Raw genomic sequence first — 24,056 nt, 5'->3', positions numbered from 1 at the left:
TTCTAATAATTGGGCAATCCCAAATTAAATGTTCTATAGATTCCACGGAGCGATGACAAAAGGAACCTAAGTCTGACTGCGAAATATTCAATAATTTAAGATATATATGAACACCAACTATACGATGTATTATCTTAAACTGAAAATAATAATAATAATAATATGACAAATTTATATAGCGCTTGTGACAAAAGTTTCAAAGTGCTGTACATGTACACAAATCAAAATTACTTCAAACAAAAATCAATGTTACCAATGGAATTAACATTACTCAAATTACCAAGAAAACAAAATATTACTAACATAACTTAACAAATTATCATTACTTAAATTAACAAGATCAAATATTTCTAACATAACTTTACGAATTAACATTACTAAAACTACCAAGAAGATCAAACATTACTAAAATTACTAACGAAATTAACAAGACATGTAAATTCCTTGGAAATTAACACATTATATCGGTAATAGCAATAATTTGAAAAGACATAATGAAGGCATGGAAATATTTATTCGAACTTATTTTAGAGTTATTTGGGTTGCTTTTGGAATAGATGAGTTTTTAGATTCTTTTTGAAAATGTCAATGGTGGGTGAGTCCTGGATATGGGCGGGGAGTGTGTTCCAAAGAGTGGGGGCACAGACTGAGAAGGCCCTATCACCATAGCGGTTGTGGGTGCGAGGACCAAGTGCGAGCTGGGGTCTGGATGATGATCTAAGGTTCATGCCGGTAGTCTGTTTGGGTGAGATCAGTTCAATCAGGTATGATGGTGCGCGATGATGGATGATGTTGAACGTGAGGAGAAGGATCTTGAATTGGATACGTTGGGGAATTAAGAGCCAATGTAGAGTGCGGATGACTGGAGTGATGTGGTCGTGCTTTCTGGTGCGAGTGATAAGACGTGCAGCGGTGTTATGTATGTACTGAAGTGGGGCCAGATGAGAAGCAGGTAAGTTGATTAATAATGAGTTACAATAGTCTAAATGGGAAGTTACCAATGCATTAACTAGTCGTTCAGTAGAGCTGCGATCAAGGTATTTCCGGATTTTCCCAATCCTATGAAATAATACCGTAGCTAGCTGCCCGACACACTTTTCGGATGTGCTCTCTTAACCCCAGTCGTAAAAAAAATAGGAAAAAAATAGAGGAAAAATAGGGATAAAATAGTCCCGAAAATATTTTTTTTCCCCCATTTTTTTCCTATTTTTTAAAAGGAAAAAATAGGGAAAAAATAGTTTTGGAAATAGGAAAAAATAGGGTTGAAACAATTTTTTCTATTTTTTTCCTATTTTTTTCCTATTTTTCAGACCTGAAAATAGGAAAAAAAAATAGGAAAAAAATAGTGTAGAAAATAGTGAAGAAAATAGTGATAAAATAGTGATAACTAGGTGCTAGTGAACAGTGGAAATTAGTGAGAAAATAGTAATAAAATAGTGAGGAAATAGGTAAAAAATAGTGAGGAAATAGGACAAAAATAGTAAGGAAAAAGGAAAAAAATAGCTAAAAAAATAGTGGGAAAATAGGGAAAAAATAGTAATAAAATAGTAGGAAAATAGCAATAAAATAGTGAGGAAATAGGAAAAAAGTAGTGAGGAAATAGGAAAAAAACAGTAAGGAAATAGGAAAAAAATTGCAAAAAAATAGTGGGAAAATAGGGGGAAAATAGTAAGAAAATAGGAAAAAAATAGTAAGAAAATAGGGAAAAATAGGAAGAAAATAGTGAGGAAATCAAAAAAATAGTCAGGAAATAAGGGGGATCACTCATACTTTACTTTCTTGGATTTCTCAAGCACTACCATCTCACACATCCAGTCAACGACTCTGTATATTCAACTAAATCATACAGTGCAAACTTGATATAAAGAGATCAGTTATACCTAAAATGACAAGGTAATTTACCAGCTTTTGGGGGTTAATATTTCTTGGTTGCACATGACCTTATTGTCAAAATTTTCCACTGTAGAATAGTCACCCTACTCCTACAGCTCTTTCCTCTGCATCGATGCACCTACTCAGTTTGCCAAATTCACTTCATCCTTTCAGTCTAATCCATTCAGTAGGACATTTAAAATAGTCAATGGGTATATATGGAAAATGTTATACAGTCCACTCCTATTATAACGAACATGGATACACCAAGATTTTATTATGAGGCAATTCTCATCAGTCCCAATTTTAAACAAACCAATGTGTTCAGTGACTTGAGTATAATTTATCATGATTTCATTTTAACAAGGAAATTGGCTTGGTCCCGAGCACCTCGTTATAATGGCAGTGGACTGTAACAAACAAAAAGAATAAAAGGGAATATGTCCAATAAAATACATGTACTTTATTTTCCAGAGGTGAATTTCAGGACTATTACTGAGCCGATGCGGATATGCCAGACGATTACAAGCTCTCTTCCTCACTAGTAACCAAATAAAGCAGTACTCTGGACATGAGAGTGTTGTTTTCTGTCTCTTTTATTACAATTTAATTACAAAGTGCTCTTAATAATGTAATACAATTTTCAAACATCAAGAAAATCAGGACAAATAATATTTTGTTCTCGTTGTTTACAAAGATAACAAAATAAAAAAAAACATAGAACAGATTTTTCAACAATGCACGTATGCTTTATAGTACAGTTGACATGTTACATAATTTTCTCAATCTCAATGGAACTGTCAATCATCATATTCTAGAAACATTTACTACAAAATCAATGACATGTCATGTCATTGAGATATATATAAACAAGAAAATGACAGACTTACATGCTACTATTTTCAAATAGTTTTACAAAGTATACCATCATTACCATGTATCATAAGTAATGGTCTTATGGTCCTTTATCTTCACAATATGCAGGCACTCATTGTGTACACATACATGTTGTACTTGCCTATGAATATCAATGATTATTGATTAGACATAAGAATATCATAATAAAATGGAAACAAATACTAATGTAAAGGATACAGATGTTGGTCATGCTGTTCACAGGCATCTATCAAATGGTGGTTGTACGTAACATGTACATTGTCTCTTGATTAGTTTCAATGGATCTGTAAAGATATAAATGAAATGTGAGTTAGGGGTTAGATTAATCATGCATTGGTACATTTATGAACATGCAATTAATACTTAGTACAAATATTTATGTTTTTCATAATAAAAAATTCAAAGGCACAGAACATGTGTGTACAAAAGTATGATAGCAAAAAAGATGCCAGGCATAAAATACAGTGAAGAAAATAGTAAAGGAACAATTTTTTGAAGAAAAAAGTAAAAAGGAAAGAGAAAATAATGTAGGTAGAACTTGTGCCACCTGCAAATTTTTTTTCTAGCATAATGATGAGGTAAACTACTCTAATATTTTGATGTCAGATCTTAAAGGTAATACAAAGTTTTGGGAAATTTTGAAAATTGGGTGGATAGTGAATCTTTACAATTTTGATATATTTGGATGCCCCTGTGGATGTATTATAAGCACTAAAAAAATTAGCCCCTAAAACACTTCTGTTTTCGAGAAAAATTGAATATAAAAATTTACCGGTGCTCCCGGTAAATTTTGATAAATTTCAAATAGCGCCTATGGCCGTACAATGGTAGCTGCGACCATGAAAATCTCCGCATATGTAGTTGGGATATATAATTTCCAAACGGGAATAGCTAATCGGTTGATTTTAGTCAAGAAACATTGATTCATAGCTAAATTAATATCTTGACCTTGAGAGGGAGCTATACAACATAAAGAGTTTATTATTTATAATATAACTTAAGACTCGATTTCAACAGCGACAACGATCAATAGGCAATTTTCGCAAACTCATTGCGGAATTAGAATCTGCGGTTCGTGTGCAAAATCGAGAAGATACTATAGTAACAGTTGGCTGACCGCTGAGGTCCTGAAATCTAGAACGGGTTTTGGCCAAATCTACGGGCGTTCTCAATGACGCCCTAAGTGAATCAAGTGCCTCGATACAAACTATTTCATTCACCTGATAATAATAATAGTATTTAAATAGACAGAATCCAATCTGCATACATTAGTTGTTGTCACACTTAATACATGCAGTTTGCATTCTGACTATTGCGAATCCTAGACAGGTGAATGAAATAATTTGTATTGAGGAACTTCACAAAGACGTATGTATTAAATTTGATTACATTTAATACGAAAATGGCCTTTTCCCTTCCACGCTATACAGTACAGACGGGACTACACGACTAGCACAACTTGTCTCGACCGAGCCACAAAGCGGCTTATTTTAATCAAATTTCAACAGTATTTTATCATCAAGTTTTAAAAAATTCATGTTATATCCATATTCATGTTGTTATTGTTCAGAAACAATAATCGGAAGAAACAAAACTCACCGAAAAGTCATTCGTGTCAGGGGCGGATCTAGGGGGGTAGGAGGTTTAAATCCCCTCTTGGGCTGGCCAAGGTGCTTTCTACCCCCCCCCCCCCCCCCGAAATATTGGTTGGCACTTTTTTCAAATTGAAAACAAATTTTAGTGCTCCCTACCCCCCACTAAGCGATATATTGGTCGGCGCGATTTTTCAAATGTCAACCCCCCCCCCCCTCCCACGCCATAGAAAAGAAGCTAGATAGTAGATCCGCCCGTTAGAATTCGTCATTCGTTATTAGACGACGAAATTCTCATAACCGTCTTTGGTACAAGCTCGCTGATTGGCTGTTTATTCACTTGGGGCGTCATTGAGAACGCCCGTAGATTTGGCCAAAACCCGTTCTGGATTTCAGTACCTCAGCGATCACCCTGCTGTTACTATAGTAGCTTCTCGATTTTGCACACGAACCGCAGATTCTCTGTCCGGAATGAGCTTGCGAAATAACCCTAATGTTTGTCGAACTGGCAACAACTAATGTATGCAATTTGGATTCTGTCTATTGAAATAGTATTATCCTTATCAGGTGAAAGAAATATTTTGTATAGAGGCACTTCACAAAGACGTATGCATTAAATTTGATTACATTACGAAAATTGCCTAATGGCATCGCAAATGCAATACCTCCGTAAAGTCGTACGCATTAACCGAAAAGCGAAACCACATATTGTATCGAGGGCGGTCGTAAATCTGAGTGCTCTGCGTCCGCGAAGGTCTGTATGTTGCTGAGTGAAAACTCGCTAATGTATATTGTAGGAACGCATAGACCCTATGCTTCCAATATGTTAATTTGAACCAAATTCATGACCCAATACTAAATCTTTGTAATACCTTTAACTAACAAACATGAAATAAATATACCCCAACAAATTATCAACAATAGATTTAGATTTCTACTTAGTAAGGACATTTACCTCGCAGACACATTCTCGGACTTGGAAGACTTGCTCTTCTTCTTAGCTTGCGTGGTGCTTAGCAGGTTGGGTTTTCTGATTCCTAGAAAAAAAATCACTAAAATGGGATAAGGAGGCATCGGAGTATGAGGAGTCACTATCTATTGATGAAATTTCATCGCTAGAATAATTGCTGGAAGACATTGTGGTGTGATTTGGAGACGTTTGATGAACGAAAATCAGCAATAAAAGTCCGATGCGCACAATGATTCAGCAAGCGCACAATGATTCAGCAAGCGCACGAAAAGCAGTGGGGGAAAAAAATAACGGGTTTCTTTTTGAATCCGTGCTAACTCGCCCCACGGGACATCTCGCCCCAGCCTCAAAGACTGGGGCGAGATGTCCCGACACGATTCATCGATCGAGAGATACCAATATGTGTATTATGTTTGTGCACATTGTACATTTTTAGACGTCACATTCTTTCGTCCTGGCCGTAAATTAGCAGACCACTTGTATCTCTCGATCGATAAATCATGTCGGGATATCTCGCCCCAGTCTTTGAGGCTGGGGCGAGATGTCCGTGGGGCGAGTTAGCACGACTCCTTCTTGTTCAGTTACGTAGGGGTACTTGCGTACTGTCCTCTACATTGAAACTTTACACACACATAGAACGGGAATATCTCGATCGAATGCTTTTTTTCTATTAATAAAGGAAAAAATAATTGAAATTTTTATCTGTACATTTTCTTTTTACACATGGTTTAGTTATGGTTATCTTTGAGCTCACTATTCAATATGTGACCCGACAGCTAAAAACCACCAATTAAGTCGCAAAATGAACAACAGAGATAAACACTGGCAGGAGAAGCGGGCTTTTTTAATAGGATGCCAGTCAAAAACAATGAATAAGCAAGTTTAGAAAATAGGAAAAAAATAGTTTACAAATTTGTATCATGTCATCAAAAATCAAAGTGCAAAAAATAGGAAGAAAATAGTACTCGCAAATAAGTAAAAAGAAGTCTGAAAAAGATTAAGGTGAAAAAATAGGGAAAAAATAGTCTGAAAAAGATTAAGATGAAAAAATAGGGAAAAAATAGTTTTGAAGTCGAAAAGAGAAGAAAAAAAAATCCTATTTTTTTTAAATATATTTTTGGAGAAAATAGGAAGAAAATAGTCTGAAAAAGATAAAGGTGAAAAAATAGGGAAAAAATAGTTTGGTACTCGAAAATAGGAAAAAATAGAACTATTTTTTCCTATTTTCTTATAAAAACAATAGGAAAAAAATAGTCCACGAAAGTTGAAGGTGATAAAAATGGGGAAAACATAGTTTGTGCTTGAGAATAGGAAAAAAATAGGACTATTTTGTTCCTGTTTTCTTATAGGAAATAGGAAAAAAATAGTCTGAAAAAAAATATAGGTAACAAAAATAGGGGAAAATAGTTTGTGCTTGAAAAGAGGAAAAAAATAGGACTATTTTTTTCCTGTTTTCTTATAGGAAATAGGAAAAGAATAGTCAGAAAAAAAATATAGGTGAAAAAAATAGGGGAAAATAGTTTTTACTTGAAAATAGGAAAAAAATAGCCCTATTTTGTTCCTATTTTCTTGAAGGAAATAGAAAAAAAATAGTCTGAATTTCCAGAAAATAGGAAAAAAATAAGTAAAAAATAGGGAAAAAAAATATTTTCGCAACACACAAAACTACAAGGGAAGTCTAGCGAGTTATCAACGATAACACCCAGATCTCTTGCAGAATTGGTCGCAGTGATAACAGCTCCGTCTATGTGAAGGCTAACAGACTCGTTCCGTTTCCTAAATTGTGATGTAATGTGGATGAGCTCAGTCATAACGGATACATACTTGCCCAAATATTCATATACCAATACACCATGTAAAATATCTAGTGTAAACTTGTTACATCAGTTGCACATACTTTGAAAACAAGAAAGCCAATTTGTGGAAATGTATATCCAAGTATCAATTATCAATCTACATCACTATCAAGTATCTCAAAATGTGCAATCGTAGATATCCTTCTTTGGTAAAAGCACGAGATTTAACAAGGTGTTAACGTACAAAATCATTCAAAGATCATTATACAATCCACTGAATCTAGTCTTTGAAAAATACATAGGGTAGAACAGTAATGACAGTAATATTTTTATATATATAAACACTTTCTGGACATAAGTAATTTAAGAGGAAACAAGCAGATGTAACGGTGTTTAGGTGCCAAATCTAAAGGCTCAGGAGGGGATCCTGGAGATGGTGACTTTAATTTGTTAGTGGTGGTTATTTGACATGACTGCTAAGAAAGCATACATGCTTGTTAGGATGCAGCAAGAGAACCGACGGATTTAGGTCCTCTCCGAGGGACCCGGAAATGAGGATTAATGCCTTACAAAAGGGCACTATAGCGCATCGACTTGGTTTCGAACCTGGGACGCCGGATTACGAGACCACTGCTCTAATGCTCTACCAACTGAGCTATGGCGACAAATCAGGATGCTCAGAAGGGGGCTCCTGGAGAAGGTGTGGAGGTGACAAACCTGGTGGGCAACTCGGTATGACTCGGCATGTTTCGCAGCACGATCGTCGTGCTCGTACTCCACTCTTCGAACCTCGAATACCACTCGCGTATTATTGAAGGTGGCGAGTTGAAACAAGTTAAGAGTGCAGTACGAGCTTGTTACGAGTAATGCGAGTATGTTACGAGTGTAAGCAAGTTCATCTCTAGTAACAATGGGTCAGTAATATTTTTTGAACATGTTCAAAAATTCATGCGACTTCGAGGAGAGTCATGGAATGTTGCAAAGAGTTAAGCCGAGCCATACCGAGTTGTCGCGAGTTATCCCGAGTTACAAGAAGAGTATTTTGCGAGATATTGCAAGTGTCTCTTAATCAGGGCTCCCACTTAGCCGAGTTGTATTAGCGAGTTATGGCGAATTGTGGTGAGTTGCCTCAAAGAGGCACTCGCAATAACTCACGAACAATTCGGTATGGCTTAGCGTAACTCTTCTCGAAGTCGCGAGCAGTTCAAAAATTTGGAACATGTTCAAAAATTTCACCCAATTCGTTGTAATTCGAGGTGAACTCGCCTACACTCGTAATATTTTCGCATTACTCGTAACAAGCTGGCGCTGCACTCTTCATAACTCGTAGCAACTAGCCACCTTATGAAGAGTGCAGCGCGAGCTTGTTACGAGTAATGCGAGTATATTACGAGTGTAAGCGAATTCACCTCGAGTAACAACGAATTCACCTCGAGCAACAACGAATCAGTAAATATTTTGAACATGTTCAACTTTTTCGCTGATTTGTTGTAGCTCGAGGTGAACTTGCTTAACACTCGTAATATACTCGTAGCAACTCGCCACCTTATGAAGAATGCAGCGCGAGCTTGTTACAAGTAATGCGTGTATATTACGAGTGTAGGCGAGTTCACCTCGAATTGCAACGAAACGGGGAATTTTTTTGAACCTGTTCCAAATTTTGGAACTGCTCGCGACTTCGAGGAGAGTCGTGGAATGTTGTAAAGAGTTACGCTAAGCCATACCTTATTCAGTTTTATTTAAAAACAGGGTAGTCTTTTCAGTGACAGAGGCCTGCTTTACAAAAGAGCACTGTAAATACAAAGATTTACAAAAAATAGAATACATTGTAGAAAACAAAGAATTATATAAACAACATACCATAAGAAAACTAAAACAACTTAAAAACTTTTTAAATAAAACTGAATAAATAAATAAGAAGGATATGTGATGGTTATCGTTTCGGAAGCCTTGGAAATATCCAGGAATACCACAGTCTGTTCATAATTTTAAACAAATATGCTATTTTATTTGTAAACATTAGGTGTGGATGTGTTGAATGGTGGTTAGCTCGAAAACCAAACTGCGAAACACTTCCTTTATCACGACAAAATACATGCCATTATGAATCATAACATTTCATACACACCACCGCAGCATTCTAGCATACAAGACCAAACCTACACATGCTTCTATATACACAAATGTGGGAAATCCCATATTGCGAAATTGCATGTAGCGCAATGTATGGCAGACGAGCGTAATATGATCTTAGAGGTTGTACAAAAGGAACCTCAATCCCCAAGCCCCATGTGTTTCCACGTATATTGATTTGATTGATTGATTTTTATGCCTCCGCCACCGAAGGTGGTGCCGGAGGCATCATGTTTTCGGGTTGTCCGTCCGTACGTCCGTCCGTACGTCCGTCCCATTTGACCGTTATCACAATATCTCAAGGACCATTTAAGATTTAAACTTAAGACTCGGGAATAGTATTTATCACCATAGGAAGACGATCTGATTAGATATTGGAGTACGTAGGTCAAAGGTCACAGGTCACAGAGGTCAACTTATGAAATTCCTTGTATTGAGTTTGTTAGCGCGATATCTCAAGAACCATTTGAGATTTAAACTTCAAACTTAAGGATAGTATGTATCACCATAGGAAGACGGTCTGATTAGATTTTGGAGCACGTATGTCAAAGGTCAAGGGTCACAGAGGTCAACTTATGAAATTCCATACATTGAGATTGTTATCATGATATCTCAAGAACCACTGGAGATGTAAAAACTTCAAACTTAAGGATAGTATGTATCACCATAGGAAGACGATCTGATTAGATTTTGGAGCACGTAGGTCAAAGGTCAAGGGTTACAGAGGTCAACTTATGAAATTCCATACATTGAGATTGTTATCATAATATCTCAAGAACCACTGGAGATTTAAACTTCAAACTTAATGATAGTGTGTATCACCATAGGAAGACAATCTGATTAGATTTTGGAGCACGTAGGTCAAAGGTCAAGGGTCACAGAGGTCAACTTATGAAATTCCATACATTGAGATCGTTATCGCGATATCTCTAAGAACCACTGGAGAATTTTCACTTCAAACTTAATGATAGTATGTATCACCATATCATAATATCTCAAGAACCACTGGAGATTTAAACTTCAAACTTAATGATAGTGTGTATCACCATAGGAAGACAATCTGATTAGATTTTGGAGCACGTAGGTCAAAGGTCAAGGGTCACAGAGGTCAACTTATGAAATTCCATACATTGAGATTGTTATCATGATATCTCAAGAACCACTGGAGATTTAAACTCCAAACTTGTTTAAATTGCTCTATGGCGGAGGCATCATTTTCGACTGCGCGCAGTCAAAATTCCATCTAGTTTTTGCTTTTATTCATATTCCATGCACAAACGCGAGTTATTGCGAGTGCCTCTTTGAGGCAACTCACCACAACTCGCCATAACTCGCTAATACAACTCGGCTAAGTGGGAGCCCTGCTTTAAGCAGGGCTCCCACTTAGCCGAGTTGGAACCTCGATTTGTGGCGAGCCGTTTTATCATTAAAACATATTTCTTGATATCACGAAATCGAATTCTTGATATCAAGAATTACCATTGCTTTACAACGTAAAATTATTTCTTGATATCAAGAAATATGTTTTAATGATAAGACGGCTTGCCATAAGATCGCGCCAGCTCGCCACAAATCGAGGCTCAAATTCGGCTAAGTTGGAGCCCTGCTTAACTGTCAGTTATGACCTAGGGACGTAGGTCCCCTACGCAAAACAAACACTCGCAAATTATTATTCAATAAAATATGAGAATGAATACTATTATCTAGATCTATTAGGAATAAATCATTGTCAAAATCATTCCATGAATTGGGGTTAAAAAAAATATTCCACCATTATGACCAACAGTGTATGTGCTAACTGTACATGACCTTCATGCAACTCACCTTGGTCAACTAGATACACTTCTAGACAAATACATACAAAAATGGCTGGGCATCCCCCAGTGTCGTGCAATCATTGCTGTAGTTCATGCCCAAAGGGGGGGGGGAGGGGGGAGGGGGGGGGGGGGGGGCTTAATATACCCATTATCTCCTAACTCTATACTGAACGTGTCATTGCCTTGCCTACGGTAGATCGAAAGTTAAAGGCGATGACATGGTTGTTCATGCCCTCGATCAACAACTGGCCAGAGAGGAAAACTGGACGAGAAAGTCCTCTACAATACAGGTTGCACACCAAATTTTTTAAACCAGTTTACAAACGAATTGGAAAGATACTAAAAAATCAGTCAAAATGAACCCGAAAGAGGAAAGCAGGAGAAATTGAAAAATGAAATAGAACCTCTCCTGGTCCAAGGTGAATTCATGAAGGTACTAGAAATATAAAACGGTGACTTGTCCATCATTTTCAATCTACCACAAGGAGTTTTGAGATTTGCAATAAATGCAGCGATTGATAATTTGCCGAGTAGTAAAAACTTGTATCGATGGGGATAGCGAATAAATGACTTTAATGTGTAGTTTGTGTCAAGCTAAAGGTACCTTAAATCATGTAATGACTAATTGTCAGGAAATGTTGAATAGATACACGTGGCGTCGCAATAACATTTTACATAATCTGCTAAAGAGTATACAGAACGGCCTTGATAACGATCACCAAATATATGCCGACGGTGAAGTGGAGACTAGGGACTTGTAGATTGAGTGGACGAGAACACGACGAACGCCGACTGATCATGCGTGTCAACGTACTCAACTGCCCATGTTGATTACAATTAGAAATCTTTTAGATTTCACTCGACGATATACATGCATATTCTATGAACTTGACGGACAAAGAAAGAGGACAAAATATACAGTTCCTCATGTAGACAAAGGAACATCCCTTCCCTGCAATTACGTAAAAATGTGTAGAACAGGTGAATATGCATGTGACACCTGTTTTACACATGTTTACATTAAAGGATCTGGTAACTTTGTCTCAGATTCTGAAAAAAAAATTGGATTTAGCTCATGATGCAATGATAATTATAAACCTTTAGGTCAGTCAGGAACCCCATGATTTTTACAAGCCGATCGCCTGTCTGATTATCAAGATATTTATGATTGGAATGACTAATTTTGAAAACCGTTCGCCTGACGGTTTTCATAACACTACAGTCTATTGGGGAGTACGAGTATGGTAAAACCGGTCACTCAAAGATTTTTACTTTTTTGAGGCACTTCTTGATCATTTTGAAGCGCAAATTTTTTGGGGCTTCAATATTACACCATATCACAGACACTGATAACACGTAGGGCTGTGTATCTCAGATGTAACATTGTTAAACAATCCCTTTAAAGCAGTGAAGGGATGTTCCTTTGTCTACCTGAGGAACTGTATATTTTGTCCTCTTTCTTTGTCCGTCATATTCATAGTGCATGCAGGAAGTAAGCGTGCACGCGCGCGCACGCGGCATACTAGTACCGTACAGGATTTAGAAAAATTAAGGTTGACGCATTCTCGATCGCCGACTGAGACGACGTGACGCATGCGCAGTGCCTTAAAATGACGTCACACGTTGCAGTCAAAGCTGTCGACGTGCAAATCTAAAAGTTCCTATTATCGATTGAGAGACGGTTCCCCCAACCACTGTTCCCACACAACAAGGACCAGATATGTGTTTTATTGATTTTAGAAAAAAGGAAATACTTGTATTTGAATTGACAATCTAATCCAACTTGAAACCAACATACAAACGGGCTCACCGAAGAAGAATGGACAGGTACGCCGGAATGATACATGATATATCAGAAGCCGGCTAGACCCCAAATTACTGTGTGTAGAGATAGGTTCCCGAGGTCTGATAACTCCAGATAACAAGAAGAGACTGCTAGATATGCTAAAAACATGTAAATGCAGAGTAAGATAACTACAACTGAGAACTGAAATCCTGAAAACTGTACTGTTTGGGTCGTAAGTTATTTTTTACAGCCGGTCTGAACGCACCGGGCAATCACAACATTACTTGAAGTGTACTTGGTTTAGCTAGTTTGTATGACTTGTAATACCTCTTTCTCTATCTATCTATCTCTCTCTTTCTCTCTATCTCTCTCTCTCTCTCTCTCACTTTCTGTTTTTTCTTCTCTCTCTCTCTCTCTGATAATAGGAATAGATTAATAGATATGAATTATGACGACGGTACGTAAATGTAAGGTGAAGTATATATGTAATTGAGAAAAATAATATTTCGAAATGATATTGTGTGGGTTTATGTTATTTTTTACAGCCTATCGGAACTCACCTGGCAATCACAAAAATACTTGGAGGTGTTATTATTTTAGCTTAGAAGACGAATATGACTTGTTAAAACGGGACCTCCCCCCCCCCCTCTCTCTCTCTCTCTCTCTCTCCCCCTCTAACCAACTGTCTCTATGGAGATAGGTTGCCGTGGTTTATTACTCATGATATTAAGAAGAGATTAGACGATATGACCACGGTATATAAATGTATAGTGAGGTATTCCCAATGAAGAAAATAATGATTTACTCTATTGTTAGGAATTATTAATGGTTTCATTAAAAAAAACTGACGTTATAATGTTCTCTTTTCTGTTAAAATGTTTTATTTTCCGTTTTGTTATTGTGCATTGAAATAGTTTTACCCTGCATGAGATGCATCTAATGTAATTCAAATCTCTGTCCTTTGTTTTATGCAACATCTTTTATTATGTTACATGTACTTTCTTGAGTAAAGATGAATAAACAAATTATATTTCCCTCTTCAATGGATCTTACACTATTTTAAGTCGGATTCTCTTTTATAATTGATAGCCTTGTTTATGCAAATATTAACATTAACGATGAAGAAGAAACGTTAATTCAGTAGTGGAAAAATATAAATTTATCTTTTCACCCCCCCCCCCCCCCTTAGTATTAGAGTGCAGTGGTCTATGTGTCAGTAGCAGCTACAAAACAGGGCATGTGTCTGCAGGGCTGTAGTCTCAAAGTTCTTACTCTGGTTTACGTGATATTACTGAAACTGATGTGGGAGAGGGTAGAGACAGAGAGGAAAAGAGAGTTTTTTTTAAAGGGAATACCTGAGTGGCATATGACCAAAATTTAGAAGAAAGAAAGTTTAAAAAGTGCGAACATATAATAATATTGAAATAAAGGAGATGCATTTGGAATGATGTAATTACATGTACAAGGAACTTAAGAAGAGATTCAATTTTCGTAAAAACAGAATTCCGAGATAAAATCAATATCATTTCTGATGCCAGGACAAATATATACCCCATGAAATATAACGCCCGAAAACTAACAAAAATACAATTCGCCCAGACCCTTTGAAATTTATAGAATAACACCTTGGCTGTAATTTGAGGGTAATTTGGGGGTAATTATAATCGTTACCCGGTTAGTTATTTATTTATTAATTAATTTATTAAAACATCTTGTATCAGGGTAAAATTAATCAGCTCGCAGGCTGTTTTACATAATGGTCATGCATAAAGAAGGAACGTACAAATAAAGTACTGACAATGAAGGTATCTACAAGAAGAAATAGTAGTTTTATGCAAACGGAAACAAAAAAGCATAAATATGGAAAAACAGAAAGAGGGGGAAAAGATATGCATACATCTTGAGGAAAAATACATCGATGGATAAGTGGATCTACAATAATTATTGACAAGTGTAGTATAATCAGTTAGAAAAAGAAAATATAATTATTAGAGGAGAGAGAAAATTTGCAGAGCGTATCACCAAAAACATAAAAAAAACAAGAGAACAAATTTAACCATTAGAACCTAACTTGTTTAATTAACGCAATATCGGGGCGTACACAATTTTCATGACACATAATGTTTGGTTAACAAAACTCTACCAAATGTGGCCAACTTTTAATGAGGTTGTGGTCCCCCTGTAACAACGCCCCTGCCTTTAAAACACATTAATAATCAAAGTGGGCAGCATTGGCCTGTATAGAGAAATATGTCCAGAGAAGAGAGGCACGACGTTGCAAAATGGATTTTGGTTCCATACCACTATTAGTGTGAAAAATCTACTACTTGATACATTTCTTGAATATTTAACCTCTCCTCGAAATGTCCGCCTCACAGGGACAGGCGTAGATCAGGCGTTTATAAGAATTAAATCAATTAATAATTTCAATAAATATTTGAAAAGTCAAATACAAATAATATCCATTTCTCTCTACGTATACAAATCATTTGTTGATGTAACCTAGTCATGCATAACAGTCTTTACAAATTAAATAACAAATAAATAAATAAATAACGGAGTAGGCCTACCGCCTTAATGCACCTTGTCGGGATAAGCTGGCAGGGAGGGGGGGGGGGGTCTGAATTCCATACATAGAAAGAAATGGATATTATTTTTGGTTAGTTTAATAAATAAACGACTTAATGCAAGACTATGAAAATACCTTTATATGACATTTTTAAATATCAAAGTAAATTATTTGATTGTGTTTCTTGTTATTTATTGATTTATTTCTTATAAACGCCTGATCTGCAAGACTACGTAAAAACTAATTTTATTCAATTTTTAATCTGTTTCTATTTTGATTATTTTAATTTAAAGGGAACCAAAACCTTCATACTAAATTACTTTTATTGTAAAGTTTAAGACATTGGAATAAAATCAGTGAAAATTAGAACAAAATCGGGCAAGGAATAAGGAAGTGAGAGCTTTTTGAAATGCCTAGTCACTAGAGGGCGATATTTAATTTGATGACCTCATCTGTGGACAACTCTCCGTGCCTTTTGTACCCCCCCCCCCCCCCCCCGAGACTCTTCCCCGCTCGGATGCTTACAATGAGCTACATAATATACTAAGAGGCTGTTCACACCGCCATGAGATAGGGCGGCCTATCGTAGCACCCCCTTTTTTCTAGCGCGCGCTAGACCGCGCTATCTCTCGTGGACCACCCACAAGAGGTGCTCCAGTGGCACGCCGTTTTGGCTCGCCGTGGCTCGCTGTTGGGCGGACCGAAACGACGTTGTACCTTCCAACCCGCAGAGATAGCGCGGTCTAGCGCGCGCTATCTCTGCCGGTGTGAACAGCCTCTTAGATACAATTATGCTTAATACATGGTTATAAAAAAAGATGATATTAGTTAAAGTTGGCCATTAGATAAGCTTTAAGGCTGGCTTTGAAAATATCTACTGATTTACAGTTCTAGTCCTTAAGTGTATTAGGAAGACTGTTCCACAATCGGGGAGCTGCTGAAGCAAATTAAATATATATTAAAGAAGGAAAAAATATTTTAAACAAATATAAATTTAAAGAGTAGGGGCTACTCAAATAGACTTAAGTTACCCCCCCCCCCATATTCCTTAATTAAAAAAATAAGTCGCTTTCATCCCACTTTTAAAACACTCAAAAGTCTAGTTAATTTGCCCCCCCCCCCCCCCCAAAAAAAAAAAAAAAAAATATATATATATATATATATATATATATATATCTTTTATTTTTAAATTTCTCCTACTTAAATATCTATTCAAGCTGCCCCCTTAAAAATTTAATGTAAAAATAGGTCCCTTTCAACCTCCCCCCTTTTTAAATACACAAATGTCTATTTGAGTTGCCCCTACTCTTTAAATGTATCCTTTTTTTAAATATGTTTTCCTTCTTTAATATATATTTAGGTTGCCCCTCCCTCCCCCCCCCTTTTTTTTTTGGATTAAAGATTAGTACCTTTCGTCCCTCTTTTTAATCACTTTTAACTCCCTTTTAACTCCCTTTTAATTCCTTTATTAAACCTCGAAACGCCACTAAATACTTCGGTGAAAGAAGCCCCACTACCGTGTTGTCCGTTATAAAAATACATTAGAGTAGGGCCTTTTTCACGAGTATTCTAGTATAGTCGTGGTACAGGCCCCATGTCGATGTGAAACGCCGTTGCGCGGGGCCTGTATCACGAGTAGGGTAGGTGCAGGGAATTTTAGACCGCAGGGAATAGGAGACCACCAAGCTTGAACACATCACTGTTTGTCCGTGTTGGCTTCAATATTGCTATAGAGCCATCTGTGGCCTTTAACAACACTACTGCATATATCCAATTCATTTCGAAGACTAAAATACGTTCTTTCTCCGAGAAAATTGGCAAGATTGACCAGGGTAAGCAATTTTTATCGTAAATGTTTTCTCTTATATAAAAACACAAATTTCACTGAATTTTGTGGTGTATGCAGATATTTAAAGGTGGTTCTTAACAAGTAGTTTTAAAAGGAAGTTTATGAAGTGTGCCAACCATCACAGAAAATATATGGCCATTGTGTGTTGTAAATGGGTGTTGCAATGCACATTATGAATGGTGTCTGCCGGGTGTCTGATCAGAAATGTGTGAACCAGGTCCAAGATGGGGGTCGTTTATTGTGAATGTCGAGTATGCCGAGGAAAGTCTATGACCCGATGCTGGTCGGTTAATTGTCCATGTAAAGAAATATTTTGGGCCACATATGATTTATTTATTTCTGTTTGATTTTCTTTCTTTTGCCCTATTACAAATATATAACAAACACAACATTGCAAATTTTACACATTTCAAAAGAATATTACGTCGAATAAAGTAACTAATCGAAAACATCAAACAGGAGGGTTGACAAAGTATGCAAAGCTTAATAGCATGACTACCCTCAATGGATAAATAATAATACGAATATGGTGGAACAAATATTGGTAAAAGGGGAAAAGAGAGAGAGAGAGAAAAAAAAAGAAGAAAAAAAGAGGTGGTGTACATCAAGATTCACAGATGTATGTAATACAATGTATTTGGATTTCAATTCGATATATGAAGATATTGGGTGGCCAACTTGGGATGTATTATAGAATGAGAAGACTCATGAGGTTTCTGGACAATATAAATAAAAATGTGAGATCAGCGAGCTGGTTTATATAGACTGTACACCTTTGTTTGTATACAAAACAGGTTTTGGGAGTATCCCAAGTAGGCCACATTGTTTTAAAATCGTTTAAAAATTACAGTAAGTTCATTGGCTGCATGTATCTCTTTCAAAAAATGTTTTAACTAACTATAACAATCCTATTTTCATTCAAATTGTACTTAAAATGTTTTGATTTGTAACTTTCCCTTATAGTCAGGTGGCTTAGTGAAATTATCGTTACCGGCCAGATACAAGCGCCATTTTTGGTACAGGACTTCCTTAGGACCTACTGAACAATATAAGGGTAGAAGCCTCCGGCAGAAATTTCAAATAAGGGGGTGGTGGGCGGGGGCGTCTTCCTGGAGCCCCCAAATAAGAAATAAAGTGAAATAACATTAATTTGTTGTAGTACAAATGTAGTTTTTGGTACAGGGCTTCCTAAGGACATACAGAACAATATAAGGATATAAACCCCCAGCAAAAAAAATGCATGTAAGGGCGTGGTTGGCGGGTTGCGTCGTTCCACAGCCCCCAAAAAGAAATAAGGTAAAATAACATTGATTTGTTGTTGTACGAATGCAAATTTTAATACAGCGCTTCCTTAGGACCTTCTGAACATTGCGAGGGTTGGAGCTCCACCAAAATATTTATAAAGATGCGATTTGAGGTGGGGGTGTCGCCCCACAACCCCCAAATAAGAAATAAAGTAAAATAACATTGATTTCTTGTTGTAAAACGGTTATAGGGATTCCTTATGACCTTCTGATCGATGTAAAGGTAGGAGCCCCCGGCATTATATTAATATATGTGTGAATGGGGGCGGGGTGTCGTGCCAGAACCCCCATGTTATATATTATGTAAGATCACATGGGTATGTGTTTATACGACCGTCTGTTTTTGGTTAAGGGCTCTCTTAGGTTAGGACCTACTGTGAACGACATTAAGGAAGGAGACCCTTAAAAACAATCACTTAAGAGTAAAGGGGCAGGGGCATTGTTCCGGAGCCCCCACATCATATACAGTGCATAATCCCTTTTTTCCCTGAATACTGAATACTACTGAAAAGAAATTCATTTAAAATTTCATGGATTTGGTGTTGTACACATGCCATATTTGGTACAGGGCTTTTAAGAAATTGCTGAACGATATTAGTGTTGGAGCCTCCAACAATATATTCATATAATGTGTGATTTTGGGGCGGGGCGTCGTACTGGAGGCTTTCTTCTTGTCTCATTGATGGAGTTTGATGGACTCGATTTGTCTTTCAAGAACCTGAAAAGGCTCAGAGTCAACGGTAATCTTCTAAAAGGGATGCTTGGCTAGATAAACAAAATGTCTCTGTGGCATCATCGTACACTTTTCAAGCCTGCCAATCTAACTTCTTTCCCGTGCCATGAAATGCTGGTGTTGTGTCGCAACCCGAATATGAGTGTAATACTGGAAGTGCTTGTGACATTGGCTCTCCCAAACTCCCCCAGATGGCATTGATGTGGAAGTATCTGTATTTCTTCCCCATACCTTATGCCACCCAGATGTCAGTTAATGGTTGAGTCTTGAGAAGATAATTGAATTTGCCGGCACGGATGACTAAAACATCAAGACACTTTCCTATGGATGCCAGTTCCTTTCTTTTCATGGGTAGACTCTGACTTTCTAACTGTCTGGAGTGTATTAAGTGTCCCACACAAGATCTAATCTCTTGGTAGTCTGCAGTTGCTTCTCAAGGTATGGAAGGAACACTTCGTGGCGTACCCATCAACGTACTGATGCCGATAACAGGCAGACAGTGGACGATGACAGCTCCATCGAAGACTTTACAGCAATATGCTGATGGTGGCTCTGGTTGGTCAGGCTGCTCAAGGCAATGCAGCAAGTCAGACTTTGTACCTGGTAGATGATGATCAGTACCGAAGTCTGAGAGATAAGAGCGATGTAGAGTTGGCCTAATAGTGCTACATTGCTATGAAGCACTTTGATCTTCTTACTTCTAAACTATCTTGCAGTGGGAATTTCTGAAGAGAGCCAGTAAGTTTCGGTGGATTGAGTAGGTGCGCTCATCAAGCACAGTCTTGAAAACTCTTGGTACTCTTTCCTTCTAGTCTCCTCCAGAGTGTGGACTCTGGTAGCAACGGCTCTGTCTGTGCATTTGCAATTATCAAGCATTATCAGATCATTACACTCATCCGAAAATGGACTACCCGTTTGCCTGATGCTTGTAGAAAGGGCATTGATTGTTTCTGGAACGATTTCTGTGATGAGAGACCTTGCTCATGGTGCATGCTGCAAGATCTTAGGATTCTCCATATCATCTTCCGTGAAGTATTCTTCCTCAAACTCTTTCAGCATTCTAGCAATTTCTGGTCCAGAGAGCAGCAGGGTTTTCCAGGAGTCCAATAGCGCCACCTGCACCTTTCACAATCTTGTTCCCTTGCTCATGGGCCTTTTCAAATGAATCGAAGAAAGCTCGTTTGATGTTTTGGAAAAAACCCAGTGTGAGTGTTCATCAAACTTCTTCTTGACAGTGGCTGGTAAAGACTTCATATCTCAAATGTGGACAGGCGTCCACCTGCAATACACATACAGTGGGAAGTTTTTCTCTCTGTGAGCTCTGATGAATATGAGTATGAGGGCTTCATATTTCATGATCTGGCACGAGAACATGAAAGTAGGGCTCTTCGTCAGCATGTGATCTCTCCACTCCTTGGCTGATCGTTCATCCTTGGGGCCTGTACTTGGCATGAAAACCTCTTGCTGCAAATTGTTGAATTACAGGCGAGGGGTGATGAGGGGTTCATGCCTTCGAATGGTTGGACATTAAATGGTGTAAAGGGTGTGTTAGGAGGAAGGCTTGTATAGCTGTATAAACCAACCCTTCCGCATGCATCATTAATTATGAATTATTTCTTGTTTTCTTAAATCCATGTCAAATAGAAAAGGTACTGATTTAGTATCACAATCCAATGTTTAAAATGTAAAAATACAGTGGCATTGCCATGTGGATCAGTTTGCGAGGCTACACCCCCCTTACCTTAATTTACTGTATGACCGTGTTCTGTTGTTATTTGGGATAGGAGTATTTACTGGAAATTCACAACAGTCTACCCCCAGAGTATGCAAACTATTCTGGTTAAACAAATCAACGTGATTATGTGGGGGCTCTGGTACAACACCCCTGCAACCTTCACACTTATGTGAATGTTTTTCTAGGGGCTCCTTCCTTAATATCGTTAAGAAAGTCCTTCGAGAGCCCTGTACCAAATACAGGCGGTCGTTTAACCACAAACCAATGTGATCTTACATTATTCATAACATGGGGGCTCTGGCATGACGCCCCACCCCCTCACACATATATGAATATAATTCCGGGGGTTCCTACCCTCACATCGTTCAGAAGGTCATACGGAATCCTTGTACCCAAAATTGCATTTTTACAACAACAAATTAATGTTATTTTACCATATTTCTTATTTGAGGGGCTTTTGGACGACGCCCCCGACGCAAATCGCACCTTTATAATTAATTTGGTGGGGCTCCAACCATCAAAATGTTCAGGAGGTCCTAAGGAAACCCTGTACCAAACATTGCATTCGTACAACAACAAATCAATGTTATTTCTCCTTTTTTTTCATTTGGGGGCTCCAGGACGACGCCCCCAACCACACCCCTATTTTAAATTTTTGCCGGGGGCTTCTACCCTAATATCGTTCAGTAGGCCCTAAGGAAGCCCTGTACCAAAAATGGCGCTTGTATCCGGCCGGTAACAATAAATTTGACGCTAATTAAGCCACCTGACTATTATTACCTGCACATGTAGGTAATAAGAGACCTTTGGTGATGACGTCATTAATCATTGTTATCTTATTAATCAGTTACATCATGACCACAATTTTGATACCAAATAAAGAGAAGAAGTTACTGAAGAGAATACAAAACTGCTTGTATGTGTAACATTGTTCATGTTTATGTAAATTATGCTTCTTTTTTTTTTTTTTCAATGATATTTTATTTTCTCCATTGCTTTTCACAAACAATAAAATCAATACCGGTGCATAAAATAATCTGCATGTTAATATTATTATATAGAATATGATTTTACATTCACATCTAAATAATACAAATGAACTTTTACTATTTTCGTCAAATAAAGCATTATACGTGCATGCATGAAGAAGGCATGAACATAAATTGATAACAAGGCTTGATAACGAGGGATTTTTTTTTCTTTTGTTTTCCTCTCAATGATATTCTATTTTCTCCATTGCTTTTCACAAACAATAACAAAATCAATACATAAAATAATCTGCATGTTAATATTATTATATATAATATGATTTTACATTCACATTTAAATAATACAAATGAACATTTACTATTTACATCAAATAAAGCATGAAACATGCATGCATGAAGAAGGCATGAACATAAAAAGGCATTTAAGAAAAAAAAAAGAAGAAAAAAAACTTACATACACACATACACACAAGTGCACATACACCCACACAAACACCCCTTAAAACACGCCTACATTTTATGTGCTTAAAGGAGAAGTTGAGTCTGTTGCAGAGAGGGCGCTACACAAAAAAAAATTGTGTGAGATAAAGAAAAACTGAGTGTCAAATTTGAAAGAACATAATATCTAAATGACAAAATCATCTTTGTTTGATCAAAATCGGTTCAGAGACGGATGAAATTACACGATTTCTAATACTTGTGTACCACCACAAATATTAGATATTTTGAAAAATTTGAAAAAAACCGTTAACAAAAATAACTAACGTCTTTTACGTTGTATTTCAGTAAATGCCGATGTTTGCCTTTTCGTTGGCATTTTCGTGTTGCTTATATTACCCACAACCAGCCGGCTTATGTATTTTTTATTTTTAATTAAATAATTAATTAACGGTCACCGTGTTTTTTTGAAAATGGAGCTGAATTGGTATGATCGTATTGGCTAAATTTCACACATTTTGGGGTCTTAAATTACCTTCAAAGCAATGTTAGGTTCTAAAGGACACTATATAATTATGTCATAGATAAGAATAAGAGCAATAACCATGCACTTTGAAGGCATTTGCGGTCTGAAAACAGAACTCAACTAAGGGGTCTTCAATTCCCTGAACCTACCCTGTATATATATATATATTATTAGCGATTTGAATAGGAGACTCGCATATACTCGTAAGGCCAAACAAAAATCATTTGGTTTTCCTCGATAGCTTTTTTGGAGAACGGGCGAGCGGGCGGATTTTTTATTTTTTATTTCATTTTTGGGGGGTCTTTTTTATAATTTGTTTGGTTTTAATTCCCCTTTTTTATTTTTTTTATTTTGTTATTTGTCCATGAAAAAAAATCATTGGGATGTCAAGCATTTAAACAAACAAATAAAATAAAATACTCTATTATGGTAAAAGACAATTTAAATGTACAATGAATATCAAGACCAATACAGTGTGTTTTTTGGCTTTGAAATAAAGCACCTTTTAAATTCCCACTGTACTACTTATAGCTACATGCGCCCTCTATATATAAAACAATGCTTAATCGGTGACCATTGGTCCCCACCTGATCCTTTTTATCTTATGTTAAATGAGAGCTGATTCGATGAGATAACCACCTGTCCAGTGACCTGGCAGGGTGGTCTAATCCCTCCTGTAAACTAGTACAGATGGGCTATAAAATGACTTAAAGAATGCTCAGAACCTGATTTGAATGAACGGCATTTTAAAAGAGAATTATATTCAATAAGGCACTGGCTAAATGGCCCTTTGAGAGCCTGAAACTTTTTAAAGATAAAGAATTAGAAATCAATTACAACTTTTTCTTGTAGCATGGACCTAGATTGACCTCCCACAACTTAATGGACAACTTTCTAGATAACTTTATGTGCATGAAGTATCCCTGAACAGCCAATTGTTTACGGAATTTTGTAACAAAATTGACATACCTTTTTGGTTGGAGCCAACAAAAATATATACCCACAAACAATATGTTTTGTCTATTGATGATTAATGAGCATGGGTGGATC

General features: G+C 37.0%; 1 protein-coding gene across 1 annotated transcript; it reads right to left on the bottom strand.

Moving 5' to 3' along the window:
• Positions 1-533: 533 nt before the first annotated feature.
• Positions 534-20,770, bottom strand: LOC115921225. Its single transcript, XM_030978487.1, has 4 exons — positions 20,683-20,770; positions 19,796-19,945; positions 7,845-8,026; positions 534-926 (listed from the first exon to the last, which is right to left on the bottom strand). The coding sequence occupies exons 1-4, from the start codon at positions 20,768-20,770 to the stop codon at positions 534-536; spliced, it is 813 nt and encodes a 270-aa protein (XP_030834347.1).
• Between the last annotated feature and the right edge of the window lie 3,286 nt (positions 20,771-24,056).

Source organism: Strongylocentrotus purpuratus, unplaced genomic scaffold (genome assembly GCF_000002235.5).
Source record: "Strongylocentrotus purpuratus isolate Spur 01 unplaced genomic scaffold, Spur_5.0 spur5_scaffold_1, whole genome shotgun sequence".
NCBI classification, from domain to species: domain Eukaryota; kingdom Metazoa; phylum Echinodermata; class Echinoidea; order Camarodonta; family Strongylocentrotidae; genus Strongylocentrotus; species Strongylocentrotus purpuratus.
Note: the sequence above shows the minus strand (reverse complement) of the source record. Positions and strands in the feature narration are given on the sequence as shown.

What these genes read in the sequence shown, in the direction of transcription:
- LOC115921225 (XM_030978487.1), bottom strand. Translation starts at nt 20,770, where the DNA reads ATGCCAAGTACAGGCCCCAAGGATGAACGATCAGCCAAGGAGTGGAGA. An exon ending in CCCTACTTTCATGTTCTCGT is followed by an intron (nt 19,946 to 20,682) that starts GCCAGATCATGA and finishes CTTATCTCTCAG; the next exon opens with ACTTCGGTACTGATCATCAT. An exon ending in CATACCGAGTTGCCCACCAG is followed by an intron (nt 927 to 7,844) that starts GTTTGTCACCTC and finishes GCCCCACTTCAG; the next exon opens with TACATACATAACACCGCTGC.